The sequence below is a fragment of the Thamnophis sirtalis genome, unplaced genomic scaffold (genome assembly GCF_051295495.1).
Source record: "Thamnophis sirtalis isolate CommonGarterSnake01/CBP01778 unplaced genomic scaffold, rThaSir2_p1.2 scaffold_4, whole genome shotgun sequence".
NCBI lineage: Eukaryota > Metazoa > Chordata > Lepidosauria > Squamata > Natricidae > Thamnophis > Thamnophis sirtalis.
In genome coordinates this window covers 42506087-42522344 of record NW_028261384.1, presented here as the reverse complement: position 1 = coordinate 42522344, position 16258 = coordinate 42506087, and the positions used below count along the sequence as shown (strand labels likewise).

The 16258-nt window shown below is 34.4% G+C and overlaps 1 protein-coding gene across 1 annotated transcript in view; it reads left to right on the top strand.

The window, feature by feature from the left end:
* JAZF1 (JAZF zinc finger 1) overlaps positions 1 to 16258 on the top strand; it is a 161919-nt gene that overhangs the window by 113997 nt on the left and 31664 nt on the right. Inside the window, exon 3 of the mRNA XM_014056910.2 lies at positions 9322 to 9518. Coding sequence (XP_013912385.2) covers positions 9322 to 9518 — 197 coding nt within the window. The remainder of the gene's footprint in view (positions 1 to 9321; positions 9519 to 16258) is intronic.

Sequence of the window (16258 nt, the reverse complement as noted above, 5' to 3'; positions counted from 1 at the left end):
CATTCAGGGTAGCATTTTTAATCAGACTTGAGAGATAATTTATCACAGTGGTAGCAAGCTGTCAGGGTCATACTATAAATACTCATTAAAGATGAATAAAGATTAAGTGCAGCCTAAAACAGAATTCAGCAAAGTAGTATTTATGAATTGTTTCACTTCAATATTTGCTGTTAATAATTTGATGTACTATTGGCAAAAAGATCAGGTCTGCACTGAGCTCATTTAGGTAAGGGGTAATATTCTGCAGCTGAGATGTCTGTTCAGCATCTATTTTAGACTGAAACCTTTTTTTTATAATTGATCAATTGAAAAAAAATATTCATTCTAAAATGCTTATTTAGTATGACTGTGCTTGCAGTTGCTATTGTTCCATGGTAATAAATTGACAGATTAAAGAGAGAAGTGTTCCATCTTGAAGGCAGAACTAATTTGTTAACATTAGTATGCTATTGCACTTTGAATTCAGTGTAACTCTCCTATCTTCAATAAGTTCACACATGAACAACTTATGGCAATTTAAAATGGTTTATAGTTAATTAAAAAAAACAGCATTCAAATATTCCTAGCATTAGCACAATGCTTGATTTTTAAAAGCATATAAGAGTAAAGAATATGCATTATTAAGAATGCATTCTGCATTTTAAATGTCAGAGGTAGGGTATTTATTATTCAGTTTAAAATATTCTCTCTCACCTTCATGTTAAATAAATGTATTTTGGAACTTTTTAAAGGAAAAAATATGTTGGAATTCTTTTAAGTCAGTATAAGCATCTTGCATTTATTCTGGGTACAACCTACAACTCAAAGTAGCTTAAATTTTCCCAGTGATCTACAACTCTCTGAAACTTCAGTGTCATTGAGGGAGACTATAAAAATAAATGCCTTCTATGGGGCATTGGGGTCCATCAGGGATAGCAATGAGTGAGACTATAATCAGATAAGATATATATTTTTAAAAACAGCCATTATATCATTCTCTACCTCTTCCCTCCTTGAAAATGATGAATAAAAAGGAAGCCTTGTTTTAGATAAGACAAGATCTTGAGTAAATTGGAAGACAAAATTCAAAGGTCCAAAGGTCAATCCATCCTGAAGAGGACCACAGTCTAAATTGCATGAAAATAAAAGGAAACATGGCAGCACAAGGAAGTAAGGATCTAATCCAGAAATTTTCCATCAGTGGTTGCCAAACTCAGCGGCCACTCGGGTACCAGGTTACAGTGATGCTTTTTCTGGAATTTTTATTTGCGTCTACAAATGTACAAAATGTGTACATTTTCAGAAACACATACCATTCAGAAAATGTAAAATTTGGAATGGTGTGAAAATGGTTATACATAGGTATAGGAATTTCAGATTGTAATGAAAAGGAACAGAATTATCAGGTTCTGATTATCAGAATCAGATTCACAAAAAGTTTCTATAATAGCCAATCTCAATAACATTACTTGTAACCTGTGGATTTTGTTATCAGATCCACTACACATGATGCAGGTCTTCATTATATTATATCTCCTCCTTTTTATAGTTCAGTGGTTTAGGGAAGTTTTATTTCAGCTACTTCAATTTGTTATTGGGATGTTTTGGATTTTAAGAAAAGTTTTTGCTTTTTTACCTAGGGGCAGCTGCTACATAATCTGCATCAAAGTCCTCTTCCTTGCACTATCTAAACATTCTGGATTCCTTGATACAATTTATATTTTGTTTAGCCGGAAATTACTAGCCATAAGAATAATTGAAAATTGGTTTGACAACTTTCATACTTAGAGTATGGTATCAGATAGACATTGTGGCTGAATAATCTATAATGTTAGTTTATGTTTTCAGTAGCTGTTTACTTTAACACTTTTATTTCATATATCTTTTGACAAAATTAGTAATTTTAGCTAGTAACAGGCTAAAAAATTAGTAACATCTACAAAACTAATCCAGAAAAATCACAATCAAAAATAGCAACATAGTTCAATTTAATTGTATAAAAATCATTTTCAAACAAATGGATACCACAAAATGAGCAAACATCCTCAACATCATGATCTTACTAGCAATGTTTCTAGCAATGTTCTATGAATGCAAAGTGTGGAATTTATGAAAGTGAAATGCAGAAAGTTTTGTATCCCCAGAGTTTGTGTTGGAATGATGGATGTTAAAGAATTTACTTAGAGCATAAATCACAAATGAGAAATTTTGATGATTAACTTCAAAGATGTCATGAACATAGCATTAAAATAGAACTATAAATGTACAAAACACAGTCCATTTATTAAATAAATGGGCACAAAAATGACATTGCATACGAATTTGGATAACCTAAAGATGGACAGATGCACTATGAAAAATCTCAATGCCAGTTGAACAGAGCAAAAAATGAAATGAAATATGCATGTTTTTGAAGTTAGCACTTCAAATATCAACATTATATGGATGAGAACAACCAGCAATGAAGTGAGTGATAAACTGGTACTAGTTTATATATCAACTAGGTACAAGTTTTGGTATTTCCATTTTTCTTCATAACTGTCCATTTTAAGATTTGATTTACCTTATTTGAACAAGGATGATTATGTGTTACATTGATTGACTACAAATAATGCTCTTGAATGAAAAAATAGTAAATTAAGTAAGTAAATCATTCTTGAATAAGGCACTTATAATAAATGTACTATAAAAAACATTCTCATTTCAAAAAGTATTAACTCCTGTGATCATATACGTGGCCTTGATATTGTCCACAGCATTTCCTAGGCTTGCTGAATGAAAGCATTCAGGCAGTCTGATTTTAACTGACAGAAACATAGATTAAACCATGAGTGATGATATGACGAGAAACTAATGTTAATCAAAATGGATGGAAAACCCAGAATTAATATAAATATGATAGACGTGCAGGGAGAGTGATCCTAGTTTGGGGTATAATAATAATATACTAGTATTCCTAGTTTGGAATATTCTAAGTAATAATGTACAAGTAATCTTGTGATTTACTATATATAAAAATCATTCAGATGATGACCATAATTGCACAAAATCTCCTCAACAATGCTGATAATGTTCTCTAGCAGCTCAGTATTCACTGTCAGGATACATAAAGTGCAATAATAAAATATAAGAATATAGTTTGATTTTTCCATGCTTCTTAAAGGAAATTATTCACAAAATATGAGTACATGATATGTGGCTTTGTCATTGCAAGCATCATTTCTGAAGTGAGATTAATAATGTGATGGAGGAAATAAAAGATTGTCTGTGTTGTACTGCATTTATTTTATGTGATCAGCTTCATGGCAGCTATAATTAGAGTTACAGCATCCTCTAATTAGTCTACTTGGTGCACCATGTTATATAGTGCAGAATTAAATATCATGACATCAGCGGTTATCCAGTAGAACAAGGAATATTTTTAACTGTATAAACTGACCACATCCATTGGATGCCATAACAAAGTTGCATCAAAATAAACTTGTAGTTTTTGATACTGAATGTCACATTTCATTGATTCATTTAATTTGCAGACTCTGTTAAGAGTAAACTTTTTTTGCTACCATGGTTTTCAGTTATACTTAACAACCTTTAAAGTAAAATTAGTTTCATGTGAAAAAATAAAAACTAAAAATATATTAATTGGCATAACAATCCAGGCTAAATAAATAATGTAACTTGCAATTACACAAATTGCTTGACCAAGCTTGACAATATTGCTCTAGCCTTGTGAGTCAGATTTTTTTTAATATTATACCTATCTGAAATAAGTAATATTTTTATCATAGAATGGACTATCTGCATGATAGCGAACCTATAACAAATGTGTTGGAAGTGGCACAAAGAGTCATCTCTCCTGGCACACGCGCTGTCACCCATTGCTCTTCCAAGTATTGGCATGCCAGCCAGCTGGTCTTCACATGTACAGAATTGGCAGAAACTGGAAGAGCAGCCATCCAGTGTGCATGTGCACACTGGGAAGATTATCTCCTGGTTTCTGGCATGCACATATGCACTGGCCAGCTGATCTTTGCATGTAAATGCATGCCAGAAACCAGAAGACCAGATGACCCGTACACAGACCCAGACTGGAAACTGGAAGATTATCTTTCTGGCATACGCATTCACACCAGGTTGCTGCTCTTCTGGTTTCCCGCGTGCATGTGCACCGGCCAGCTAGTCTTTGCATGTGCACCAGAAACTGAAAGACCAGGTGACTAGTGCACATGTGTGCTCCAGAAACCAGAAGAGCAGCTGCCCAGCTTGCACATGCACACCAAGCGGCTGCTCTTCCAGTTTGTTGCACATGTGCACATACACCTGTGCACTTCAATTTCGGTAGTCAGTGCTGAAAAGGTTCACCAACACTAGGCGATCCTATACTGTAGATGGGATTTATTCATATGAGCTGTTTTGGCATAGTATTTCAACCTGATATATTCTTCAGCTCCGTATCTTTTTGTAATTTATGGGATTGAGTAGAGTCTTTATTTTTTAATTGTTCTCTCATTAGATATTGCAAAGATAAAAAGAACAATATATCTCAATATCATTAAGAAAATATTCAGGATGCTTTAAAAAATTGTAACTGTAATTAGCCTGAAATAGTTTATAGAATTTTTGTTCAGTCACTTCGAAAACTTTGATGGCTTTGTAATTATCTTTAATATTTAGTGGTATGAATTTTGTAGAGTTATTGTGATAAGTTTCATTCTATAGCCTAATGTCATATGGTTGGTTTAGTTTGTAAGCTTGTGTCTTCCATTAACTTTTTCCCCATCTTTGCTAAAAGAGCTCTGAGGAATCTACCACTTACTAATCTCTTATTTAATTACTAAACAAAACTAATGTAACATTTTATGATTTTGCTATTTGTGGCCACTTGCATTTATATGAAATCATATGAACACTTGATTTAATTTTCCATTCCATTGCAAAATATATGCAAACTTAATTTTGTTCTAATTCTCATTATCTTTTTCTCAACATGGTGAGCATGTACATTGTTTAACTTTTGTTCTTATGCCATTGCGGTCTCAGTTCCTGTTCCAAAGGAAGGATGTGAGATAGGGAGGATAGGGAGTAACTTTAAATATTACTATGGTATTCATACATATATTCTGTGTCCATTTGACATTGTGATATATACTGGTTTCCTTCCAGTGAACATCAACAGAAAAACTATTTACACATTTGGATCCTGTTTTTCTTGGAGAGATAGATTTCTCCCAATACTCTAATTTATTATTTGATATTTTTGACTCCAAGGGTATCTGACATTTTTCATGTATGTTATCATGTATGATTATTTCATATTCACTGATGGCTAATATCTGTTATAAATTTTGCTTCATTTTTATTTATCTTATTCTTTTCTAGCCAGGTTTTCTGTTAAGCATGTTTACTATTCTTTGTGGTTTGAATTCTTAAGTAGGGCCTTTGCTGCTTTTTGGAAATGATCTAAAACTAGCTCAGCAGTTTGTGAAACAATTGTTTCCAGTGATTGTGTAAGAAGGAAAAGATCACAATCTAGATGTAAAATATACTTCACTGAAGATTTGTCATAAATAGTTCTATAGAGAGGTTTTTTTAAAAAGAAAATAGAAGCACATTTACTGGAAACACTCCACAAGTTGTTTTAATATTTATTTTGTACTTTTTGTCATAGGTTATTACTGATCAATAATGGGAGGTATATAGTTACTTTTGCATTTTGATTTTAATCAATGTATTTACAAATCCATACATACACATGGCAGTATGAGGCAATATGATATTTACAATGTAAATATCTGTTATAAAGAAAGAATGATAACCTTTATATATATTCAATATATCATTTTGAATTAAACCCTCAGATTTAATTACATATTTCCAATACAAATTGAATTCTATGCCATTTTAATCTGACCTGCAGCATGTTATACCGTAAATATGTGAGGTGATTTTAAAAGCAATATTATATAAGAAAACATTTTTCCTGAATGTTTTGTGAACATTTTTGTCAAATACCTTGCCTTTCCTCATCCAAAATTCTCTGGCAGTAATTATATGTTTTATTGTTACCTCAATAAATAATATCAGGGGATCCATTTTAATATGCATCCAATGAGAGTAACATATGCCAAAGAATTCTTTGGCATGCAGAAACAATGCTCTTTTATCCCTTGTTGCTATAAGGGATTTGAAACATATTTATCATTCCGAATAAAACACGTTCTGTGAAGCAAAGTCCCGGCGACAACCTGTAGAGGGCTCTGCAATACCATTTTTTGCATCAAAAGTGGCTTGAAGGAAGGGGGAAGGGAGTTACGAAAAAGTCTGGGTATTGTTTGGTAAACAGGCAAGGAATTCTGGGGAAAAGACCTTTATCTCGTGTCTTGCACCAGGCAGGAGATTAGATGACTCAGCCCACACTGATTATTTTAATAGCCTACAGCTAGTTCATGTAGCAAGAGGAGGCCACTTAATTGTTTTAAGTTCAAAGTGGTACATTTTAATTGTAACGAAAATATTCAAATGCATAAGGTGTCTGTAAAAGAACTCAGAACTCAAGTTGCATATATTTCAGTAACAAGTACATATAGTTTCATGGTTTTGTAGGAATAACAAGCATGATTTTATTTAACAAATTCATAGAGGCTTCAAAGCAGTCATGTTATTAGAAATTAATTAAATACCAATTGTATGCATTTTCCCCACTTATTTCTAACAGACTTTCCTATGTTGCCTCAATTTTTTTTCTATCATTTTTAGGTATGGTGATTGTTTTAAACTTTTAGCAAAATGGTATGTTGAATTTCTTCTCCTGGTTTGTTTTTTCAGTTATAATTTGTTTGATTTACTAGAAATGAGTTATTAATTTTTATTTTTATTTTCACAACAGTGCTGATACAACAAATTGAGGGGGAAAACAGTTTTGTTCTCTATTCAAGAGAAAGCACATTCTGATTCAAGAGTGATGTGCTTTCCTATCTGCAGTCTTTTATTGCCTTGAGTGACTGAAGAGGAAGTAGAGAAAAGAAGAATTTACCTCTTCAAGGGCACCAACAGATCTCTTTATAAAATCATTTTAACACTTGCAGTTGATGCTGTTTGTCATTTTTATTATTCTGTATTCTCAGCAACCCACTGGGTCGGTGTATGAAAATCTGTCTTTTTTTTTTTTCAAATCATTGTTCAAATGTTACTGTTTAACAGATATTTATGGATACACATTTCAACATGTAAATATAATTCAACTCTAGCACTAGGGTCAAATAGACCCAAATTCTGATCCACTCTCACAAGTGGAAAGTCAATGGATAGCTCTCTTTCTCAACCCAACCCATATCACAATCTGTTGTGGAGAAAAGTAAGGAGAAGAAGTATTGTGCATGCTGCCTTGAACCTTTGAATGACTTGGATGAAAAGAGATACAATAGCAACATCATCAACTTCCATTGTGTAATAATTTCATCTCATACCATACATTTTCAACAAACTTCTAAGTAAATGTCAACTTAAAAATATGGCTTAATAGCAGTAGACTTATATACCGCTTCATAGGCCTTTCAGGCCTCTCTAAGCGGTTTACAGAGAGTCAGCATATTGCCCCCAACAATCTGGGTCCTCATTTTACCCACCTCGGAAGGATGGAAGGCTGAGTCAACCCTGAGCCGGTGAGATTTGAACCGCTGAACTGCTGATCTTAATATATTGCAATAATTTCAAACACCAGAGTAGGACAGTAGTGTTTAGTTTTTAAGAAGACATACTATTCTCTAATCCCTAACAACCCAACTCCTTAATGCCTAACCATATTGGATCTGATGAAGAAAATTATCAGATGTGTGGAAGGTAATATTGCAGTAGATTGTCCTTTGTGAATTATTTTTATTCATATCCTGAAGATTATTGGTGTATTGCCACATCAAAGTTGAAACAATCACCTCATCTTTCATTTCTTTCTCCATTAACTAGAAATCCACTAATTTCTTTTAGATCTTGAGAGCTCTCCTAACTGGTCTTCTCTTTGCATGGATTGTGAGAAATCTGATCATCTGCTAGAATGATGTAAAGACATCACCTTTGTAATAGTTTTCCATCCTAAGATTTGGCACTTTGTCATAACTAAAAATAAAAATAAGAATTATTATATTTGTTTTTAGTGATGCACTAATTAAATACTAGATATCATGTCACTTAATAAGAGCCGTGTAGTCTAGATTAAATTAAATAATTAATGATGTATTTTACAATATGTTTCAAATATAATTGTATTTTGTTGAAGAAATACAACACCGTTCAACCTACTCACCTGGACTATACATTTCGAAGATTTTTCTTTTATTGCTGTATAGTGTAATAACATATCTGAACCATTTTAAAATGGGTTATGAAATGATCTCATAAAACTATTTCCTATGATTTAGCAGTAACCCATCAACTATGTACTGTTAGCAGCAAGTGATGACTGGTTTGTTAATTAATGACCCAAAGCAAAAACAAAGCTGATGTATGCCCTAACAATCCAGCTGTTAAATGCTTTGAAAGTGAATTCTGAGATGATAATTGGAACATTAAATTGTACTCAGTGGCTTTTATGCTTTTATTAAGCTTTTGAAAAATTAGTCAGGGCAAGCTTTTCCATTACAGAACATAAGACATTTATTTGGGTCCATGCAGTAAACCATACGAACTTGAAACTTATCAGGAATTGCTGACAAGTAATTAACTGCTAAAAACTAAACAAATGGTAGTTATCACTGGAAAAGGACATGCTTGAAAATATTCTTCTAGTTAAATTTAAAAAGAAATTTAGTAGTAAAGCAGAGAACTCAAAATAACTTTATTTATATTTAATTCTTCTTAATCACTGTCCCCCTCAGAAAGGAACTTTGACAGTGTCAATTTAATCAATAAAATTAAGCATTATAAACAACTTTTTATCCACCTTCATTATTTTTTTTATGAATAACTCAATGTAGCAAACATACATAATGCTCCTTCTTCCTATTACCCCACAACAAACAACTTTTTGAGGTGAGCTAAGAGAAAGTGACTAGCTCCGTTTTCAGCCAACAGTGTCAGGCTTGGGCAATGAGCTGGTCAGTTAATTCCTATCAAAATCAATGGATCAACACTAAATTAATTTTTAAAAAGCAAATCTTGCACTTGTGGGAAAATACTACTAAAACAAATATTCCCTTCTATGCATTATTTGACAATATTTGATTTGCCAGGAACAAGGGGAGGTAAGAAATGAATAGCATAAGGAATATTCCCATGTACTTGCACCAAATGTTTAGTTACCAATCCATAGTAATTTTCCCCATAATATTGGTATCACTGCTTTTATAGGTTTATGACTGATGCTGCTCGTCGGGAGCAGGAATCTCTCAAGAAGAAAATCCAACCTAAACTGTCCTTGACCTTATCAAGCTCAGTGTCCCGTGGGAATGTATCTACTCCTCCACGTCACAGCAGTGGAAGCCTTACTCCACCCGTCACACCCCCGATCACCCCTTCCTCCTCATTTCGTAGTAGCACACCAACAGGTAAGATAAAATGGATTTGCTGTTTGTGGTATAAATTAAAAAAAACAGCAGCAAACAATAGCAAACGAATAATAGTAAAGTTAGACTGCAAAAAGAATCAGCAATATTTAAGTTACATTCAGAAATTAATCTCATATGTATTATGGATAGGCTTTCTTTTCTGATCCAAAGTTGATTTTTTTTATAGGCATGACCTCTTTTTAGACCATGTTTATCTTTTTATCCATTTATTCAATTATTGCAGATGAAGGACAAGTGTTGTTTTCAGAAAAAAAAATAAGAAATTGAACAGGAAGATATCATAACCCTGTAGCAACAAAAGTAACGCTTGAAATAGGGGGTGAATATTTGGGAGTGTGTGAAAACTATAATGAGAGTAAGATGTTTTTTTTAACTTTTTGCAAAATTAAGCAAAAATGATCCTATATCACTTCTCCCTGTTTCAGAACTAATTATTCAACTAATATAGAAAAGGCCTGTGTCAAGAGAAAAGTTTTAAACAGGCAAATCAAGTCAGAAAGATTTATAATATGGATGCTACTCAAAGAAGGCTCATTGCACAAGAGATCAGAAGATGGCATGCACTAAAGTACTATGGCAAAATCTCTATCAAGTGTGTAGTATTTTCATATGACCCCTAGTACCACCACATATATGTCTGTGGGCATGTGTGTTTATCTCATATCAATATCCTGGCACAATCTCAAACAGATTTTTGAATGCTCACAGCATGAGAAACAATAATAACAATAAACAGTCAAAAGTCACATATTATTCTAAATGCCTGGACTCAGACACTAAACACCCATTAAAAATCTTGTTACTTCTTAAATTTACTTAGTTTCTTTTATGCAGGGTAGAAGGAAAATATCCTTGTGTAATTTAGCTCGTCTTTCAAAGCTTCTTAACATCTAGAGATTCATTAAGAAGCAAAGTTCTAAAGTAGTTTAGAGAAGAAATAGAATCCAGTATGTTACTTTAAACATCCAGAGTTGCAGCTTATATAAGAAGTTTTCTCTCACGCATGCACACACACAGTGGAGATTGCTCTTTTATGATCTCTTTGAAGAAGGGTCTAATCAGAGCAAACTTGTGAATGATCCTAGTTCTTTCCTCAATCCGGAAATAAATTCTGAAGAGCCAATCTATTCAGAGACTCTTCTTTTCACCACAATTGTTAGCTCCACTGTTTCAGAGCTGTCTTCAGTCTACCTTTGCTTCCCTGGAAATTGTATGCAGTTAGAATTTAATTGCCCTTGTGCATATAAAATCATCTAGTAACAGTAGCTGTATCTATTTCAATTAAATGTTTACCATAAATTATCACGATCAGAAATGAAATGACCACGATTTTTCCCCCCAATTGGCTCATATATGTGACTTTGGTTTCTCAATTTGTCATAATTCCTCTGACACCCACCCCTTCCCAATACCATGTTTTAGTCATTTACTAACAATTGCTTGGTCTTGCAAAAGGAGCTGAATGAGAAGCACATCTAATTCTTATCAAAAAATAGGGACAGAGTGACATCATCATGGTATAGCAGGGTAGAAAAGGCTAAGGAGGGATCATGAGCTAAGTTGGAAAGCTTAGTGAATTAATTCTGATAAGTGAATTAAGATAGAGGGTAAAAAATAAAGCTTCCAAAATGCAAGCCTGCCTCTTCCCTTCTGGTGAGAATTGCAGCATATAGCTGTATCTGGAAGTTAAACACTACCAATAGATGTTATATGTCAGTGGTCCCCAATTCCCAGTCCAGAGCCCAGTACTGAGCCACTGCCCATTGGGAATTGGGCCGCACAAGTGGCAACGACTGTGCAAAACCATCCCTCTCCCCCAATGACGCTGCCGCCGCCACTGCTCTAAGCCCCCAGAGCCGGAACAGTTGGCAACCGCTGTTACATACAATGCACAGATAAGAATCAATAGGGACTTTGTAATAATGGATTCCTCTACTTTAGAGAATAATCTCTGGAGCAGCATACAGACAATATCCAAAATATAAGAATTGGGCTACATCTTTATTAAGCATAAAATTCAGAAGTTTTTTTTATTTACATACATGCAAATTAGATTAAATGTTCTAAACCTGGTAAATTCCTCATTTTTAATGTAGCAAATCTTCAAAAATTGCATTCACATCTAAAAACCATAATATTCACTTCAAAACTATATTAACAGTCCTGCAGGCTTCTGATGCTGAGGTTTTGCTCTCCTGAATTTGTGACAAGACACTTCATACCTCTTTATGTTTGTTGCCACCATAGGCCACCGAAGTCTCTTAATCTCCTGTGTAGCACCCCATACCCTGTTGTCTGTCTTTATAATGGCAGAGCTGTCAAACCTCATCTCTCAAAGACACTGGAACTACAATTCTGCCTTTATGTCATAAAGGCCCTTTTTATGTTAAAAATTGGAGTATATTACTTGGCGGGTCCCCTGAAGGTCATCTGTTCAGGCCTTTAAGTTATGAGTTAAATTTCTACTGCATATTAATTCTGAAAAATAGATCCTAGATTATGTGCCCTGAACCCAAGAACCCAATAGATGTTTGTGGGGAAAGCCAACAAAAAATGGAAAGTTGCAAAATCCTTTTGCAACTTTAGTACTTGTTGCATCTGGAGGTGCTACGACTTTCTGGACAGTGCATCTGCCAATAAATTCTTCAAGCTGAACATATATGTAATACAAAAATTGAAGTTAAAAAAAAAAAACTCCACCTCAGGAAAAGGGGCTGAATTTTCTACAACATTTCCAGATTTTTAGGGTCAGTGCAGACTTTAATTGATACCAATTCCAGTCATTGCTCAAGTGGACAAAGCTGTTTTCACTGCTAAAAGCTCCTTGTTAAAAATGTTGTAGTTCCTTTCTGGACACATTAAGTCTCTGGAGTAAGGAAGCTTGGCACCGTCCTCTTGCTGCCTCCTCCCTCCCTCTCCTATAGCAGCTGTGCGGATATTGAATTTCTTTAACAGGTCAGGGTATTGGAGAAGGCACTGCTTGGCAAATAATTGTTTTAATTCTTCAAATGCAGATTGTTTTGTTTCCAATGAAGCAAATTTCACTTTATTATTCCGCAATTGAGTAAGAGACTTACCATGTGCAAAGATTGGAATGAACTTTCTATAAAAATTCACAAAACCAAGGAAAAACTGAGCATCTTTCATATTATGAGGGAAGGTGCCATGAAAGCATTGTCTGCATCTTTTGGGGGGGGGGTGTCCATTTGGATTCCATCTGTAGAAATCTGATAACCCAGAAACTCTTGTTTTAGGCCAAAGGATGGCTTGGCAAATAACTTATTTCTCTGTAGCCTGCGCAAATATCTTTTGTAGATGGTGTTCATTAACTTCTTCACATCCTAAGCAAATCAAGATACTGCCCAGATACAGCACCACAAATGTATCAGTTTTATTGGAAACAATTTGGTCATAAGCCTTGACAACAAAGCTCCACAACTGACCAAGACAAAGGCATTACTTTCCACACTGGTATTGAATGCCATTTACAAAATCATGTTTTTCTTTGACTCTAAGTTTATATGTATTTTGAAGATTCAGTGTGGTAAATATGCATGTATTCTGCAATCTATCTAGCAAGCCCAAAAAGATGGGTAATGGTCCCTGACTGTGATCTTGTTAAAGTCTTTGTAATTGTGGACATTGGGACCTCACTACTTAGGTTCAGAAAATCCACCTCTTGCTTCTTAAGAATAGAAATGGTAAGTACTGAAGTTGGTGATTTAGAAGGTCCAATGAATCTTTTCTTCAAACAGGAATCTTTTGCTTCTTAAGAACAACAGTTTCTTTGCTGACATCAGAGTTCTTGTTACGAGATGAAAGGCAAATAAATTAAATTAAATAAATAAATAAATAAATAAATAAATAAATAAATAAATAAATAAATAAATAAATAAATAAATAAATAAATAAATATCAGTTACTGCCTCATAGTTAGAATTTTGGTCACTTGTGTTACCACAGCCACAAATCTCAGGTGGAAGAGTGACTAAAGCCATCTCTTCCACCAAAACATCTGAAAAGTTCATATATTTGGCAGGCAACTATGCCCCCTTCCTTGAGGGCTTTTGGCTAGCTGCTGCAAAAGAATTGCCACTTGCCCCTGGTGGTGCTGTCAAGTGGGAGTAGGGAAACACAGAACCCTGCCTCCCAGTCTGTGGCAAAATCGTGAAGCCTCGACCTTGCAAACCCTAATGCGATTGGAATTTGAAAATTTTGTGCCATGCAGAGGGAGAATAAGCTTGGTATGGTCTATAGCTGTAGTGGTAGATTGCATGATGAGGTAGTGGCACTGTAGACTGCATTATGCGATCTGCTCTTTAGGCTTGACTAACTATTACCTCTACCTTCATAGGAACAATAAGGTTCACTCCAGCTTCGCACAATTCTTTACTACTGTCGAGTTTATAAAATAATGGTGCTGTAGAATCATTAAAGCTTCCTGCTATTTCTTACATCCAGAATTAAAAGACAAAATATGTGGAACTTTTATGAGCATACCTTGAACTCTATGCCCCCCATATATTCTTGAGAGATGGGCCACTGTTGTTTCCCTGGACCTGCACTTAGCTGGGGAGTTGATGCCCTTCTGGGTGGTTAATCTGCATTCTCTCTATAGGGTTTTAACTGGGCAAGTTCTGTTGATACATCTCAGTTCTTTGTAGGAAATGAAATGTGAAATTCTTCATCTTTGCTTTCCCTTAGCAATTGCTTTCCAGTTGCATGAGGGGATAGAAGGGGTACCTGGCTCAACAGTAGTAACCTCAGGAGTGATCTTGAAGTCTTTCTAATCACTTAAATATGAGCCAGCAATGTGCTGCAGCTGCCAAAAAGGCCAAGAGTCCTACGCTGCATTGACAGATGGAGAGAATCAAAATCATGTGAAGTGTTAGTACCACTTCATAATGACCTGGTAATATCACACTTGGACTATTGCATCTAGTTTTGGTTGCCACAATATAAATAATATGTTGAGATTCTAGAAAGAGTGCAGAGAAAAGCAACAAAGATTATTAGGGTACTGGAAGCTAAAACAGTTGGATATGTCTAATTTAATAATTTAAAAAAGAACTAGGGTAACATGATAGCAGTGTTCCAATATCTAAGGGGTTGCCACAAAGAAGAGGGAGTCAAGCTATTCTCCAAAGCACCTAAAGGAAGGACAAGAAGCAATGGATAAAAACTAATCAAGAAGAGAAGCAATCTAGAACAAAGTAGAAATTTTCAGACAGTTAGAACAATTAATCATTGGAATGACTTGACTCCAGAAGTTGTGAGTGATTCAACACTGAAGGTTTTTAAGAAGAGACTGGCAACAATTTGTCTGAAATGGTATAGGGCCTCGTGTCTAAACAGAGGGTTGGACTAGAAGACCTCCAATGTCTCTTTCAACTCTGTTATTCTGAATGGGTTTTCCCATTCCCGTATAAGCCATGGGGGAGGGGAAGTCATTCCAATGATTAATTGTAATGCAGTGAAAACTGGGCTCATTGGATTGTACTAGTTCTGCCTGCATTTTCTCCTAATAAACCTATGAATGTACAAAGTTGGTACAACTTTCCAGATTCTGTGAAACTCCTTTTCTAACCAACTCATAGAAAGAATTAATTTTCAATATAACAGACATTAAAAAATTCCATGCACCAGGGTACATTGGTACATACTCAAATGTTGCTTAATTTTCATTTTTCATTTTTAACTTAACTCTTCTGCAATACTAAAAAAAATGCAAATCTAAATATTTTAGCTGTGAAGAATTTATAGTTAAATTGTATATCCATCAAATTGCCCCTATATCAGTATTTTGTATTTTCCACGTACTAAATTTGAATTTAGCTGGGATGTATTGCATCCTAATGTAACTTATATGGATGTGAGGATGATCTGGTTGTGATATCTGTCACCGCCATTGATCGCCATATTTGATTCGATTGATCTGGCTGGCTAGATAGGTGTCTCCTTCCTCCTTTACCTCTCCATGTGAGTTGCTCCCAAAATTGCACGCCTGGTGGAAAAGGATGGCCATCCCAGATAAAAGCAATATACAGAACTTCAGCCAAGGGTATACGATAGCTGCACTTCCCTGGTAGAAGCTCCAAACAAGCTACAACCTAATGAAGGATTCAGTATTTGGCTAAAATATCCAGCCATAATTATCCAGTCTACACATAGAGTAAAAAGGTATTCAAGTTTCAGTAAGTTTAATAAGCAGTTTGTAGTTCTTGAAAAGACATATAAAGCCTTCTACATTTCATGAAACATATAAAGAGAACAAATGAAAACTTCATACAAAAATTTTAGTCTTTTTATAATTCAAGAGAAAATACAACTATAAGTTCAGTATTGTCTCATCTTAAGCTCAGCTTTTAAAATGCATTTATTTTAGGAAATCTGATTGTAGAAATGTAATTGGCTTGGTTTATATTTCAGCAAAGTTGCACAGCTTTTAGAGAAATAAGGACAGCTTTTAAGAAGAAATTGGATTGAGTTTGAGATCCTGTACAAAAATCTTAACCAAAAGTTTAATATTACCTTCTCTGTTCTGATTTCTATATTTTTCATAACACACTTTCAATCTATATTTTTCTAAATGTTCATTTTTAAAAATATACTAGTTTTTTTTAAAAAAATAGTATTGGGTCACTTTCTCCCATTTACTCTATTTCATATGGTGTGCGTAACGGTACTTTCCGAATTTTGACAACTTGTACTTCTTGTAT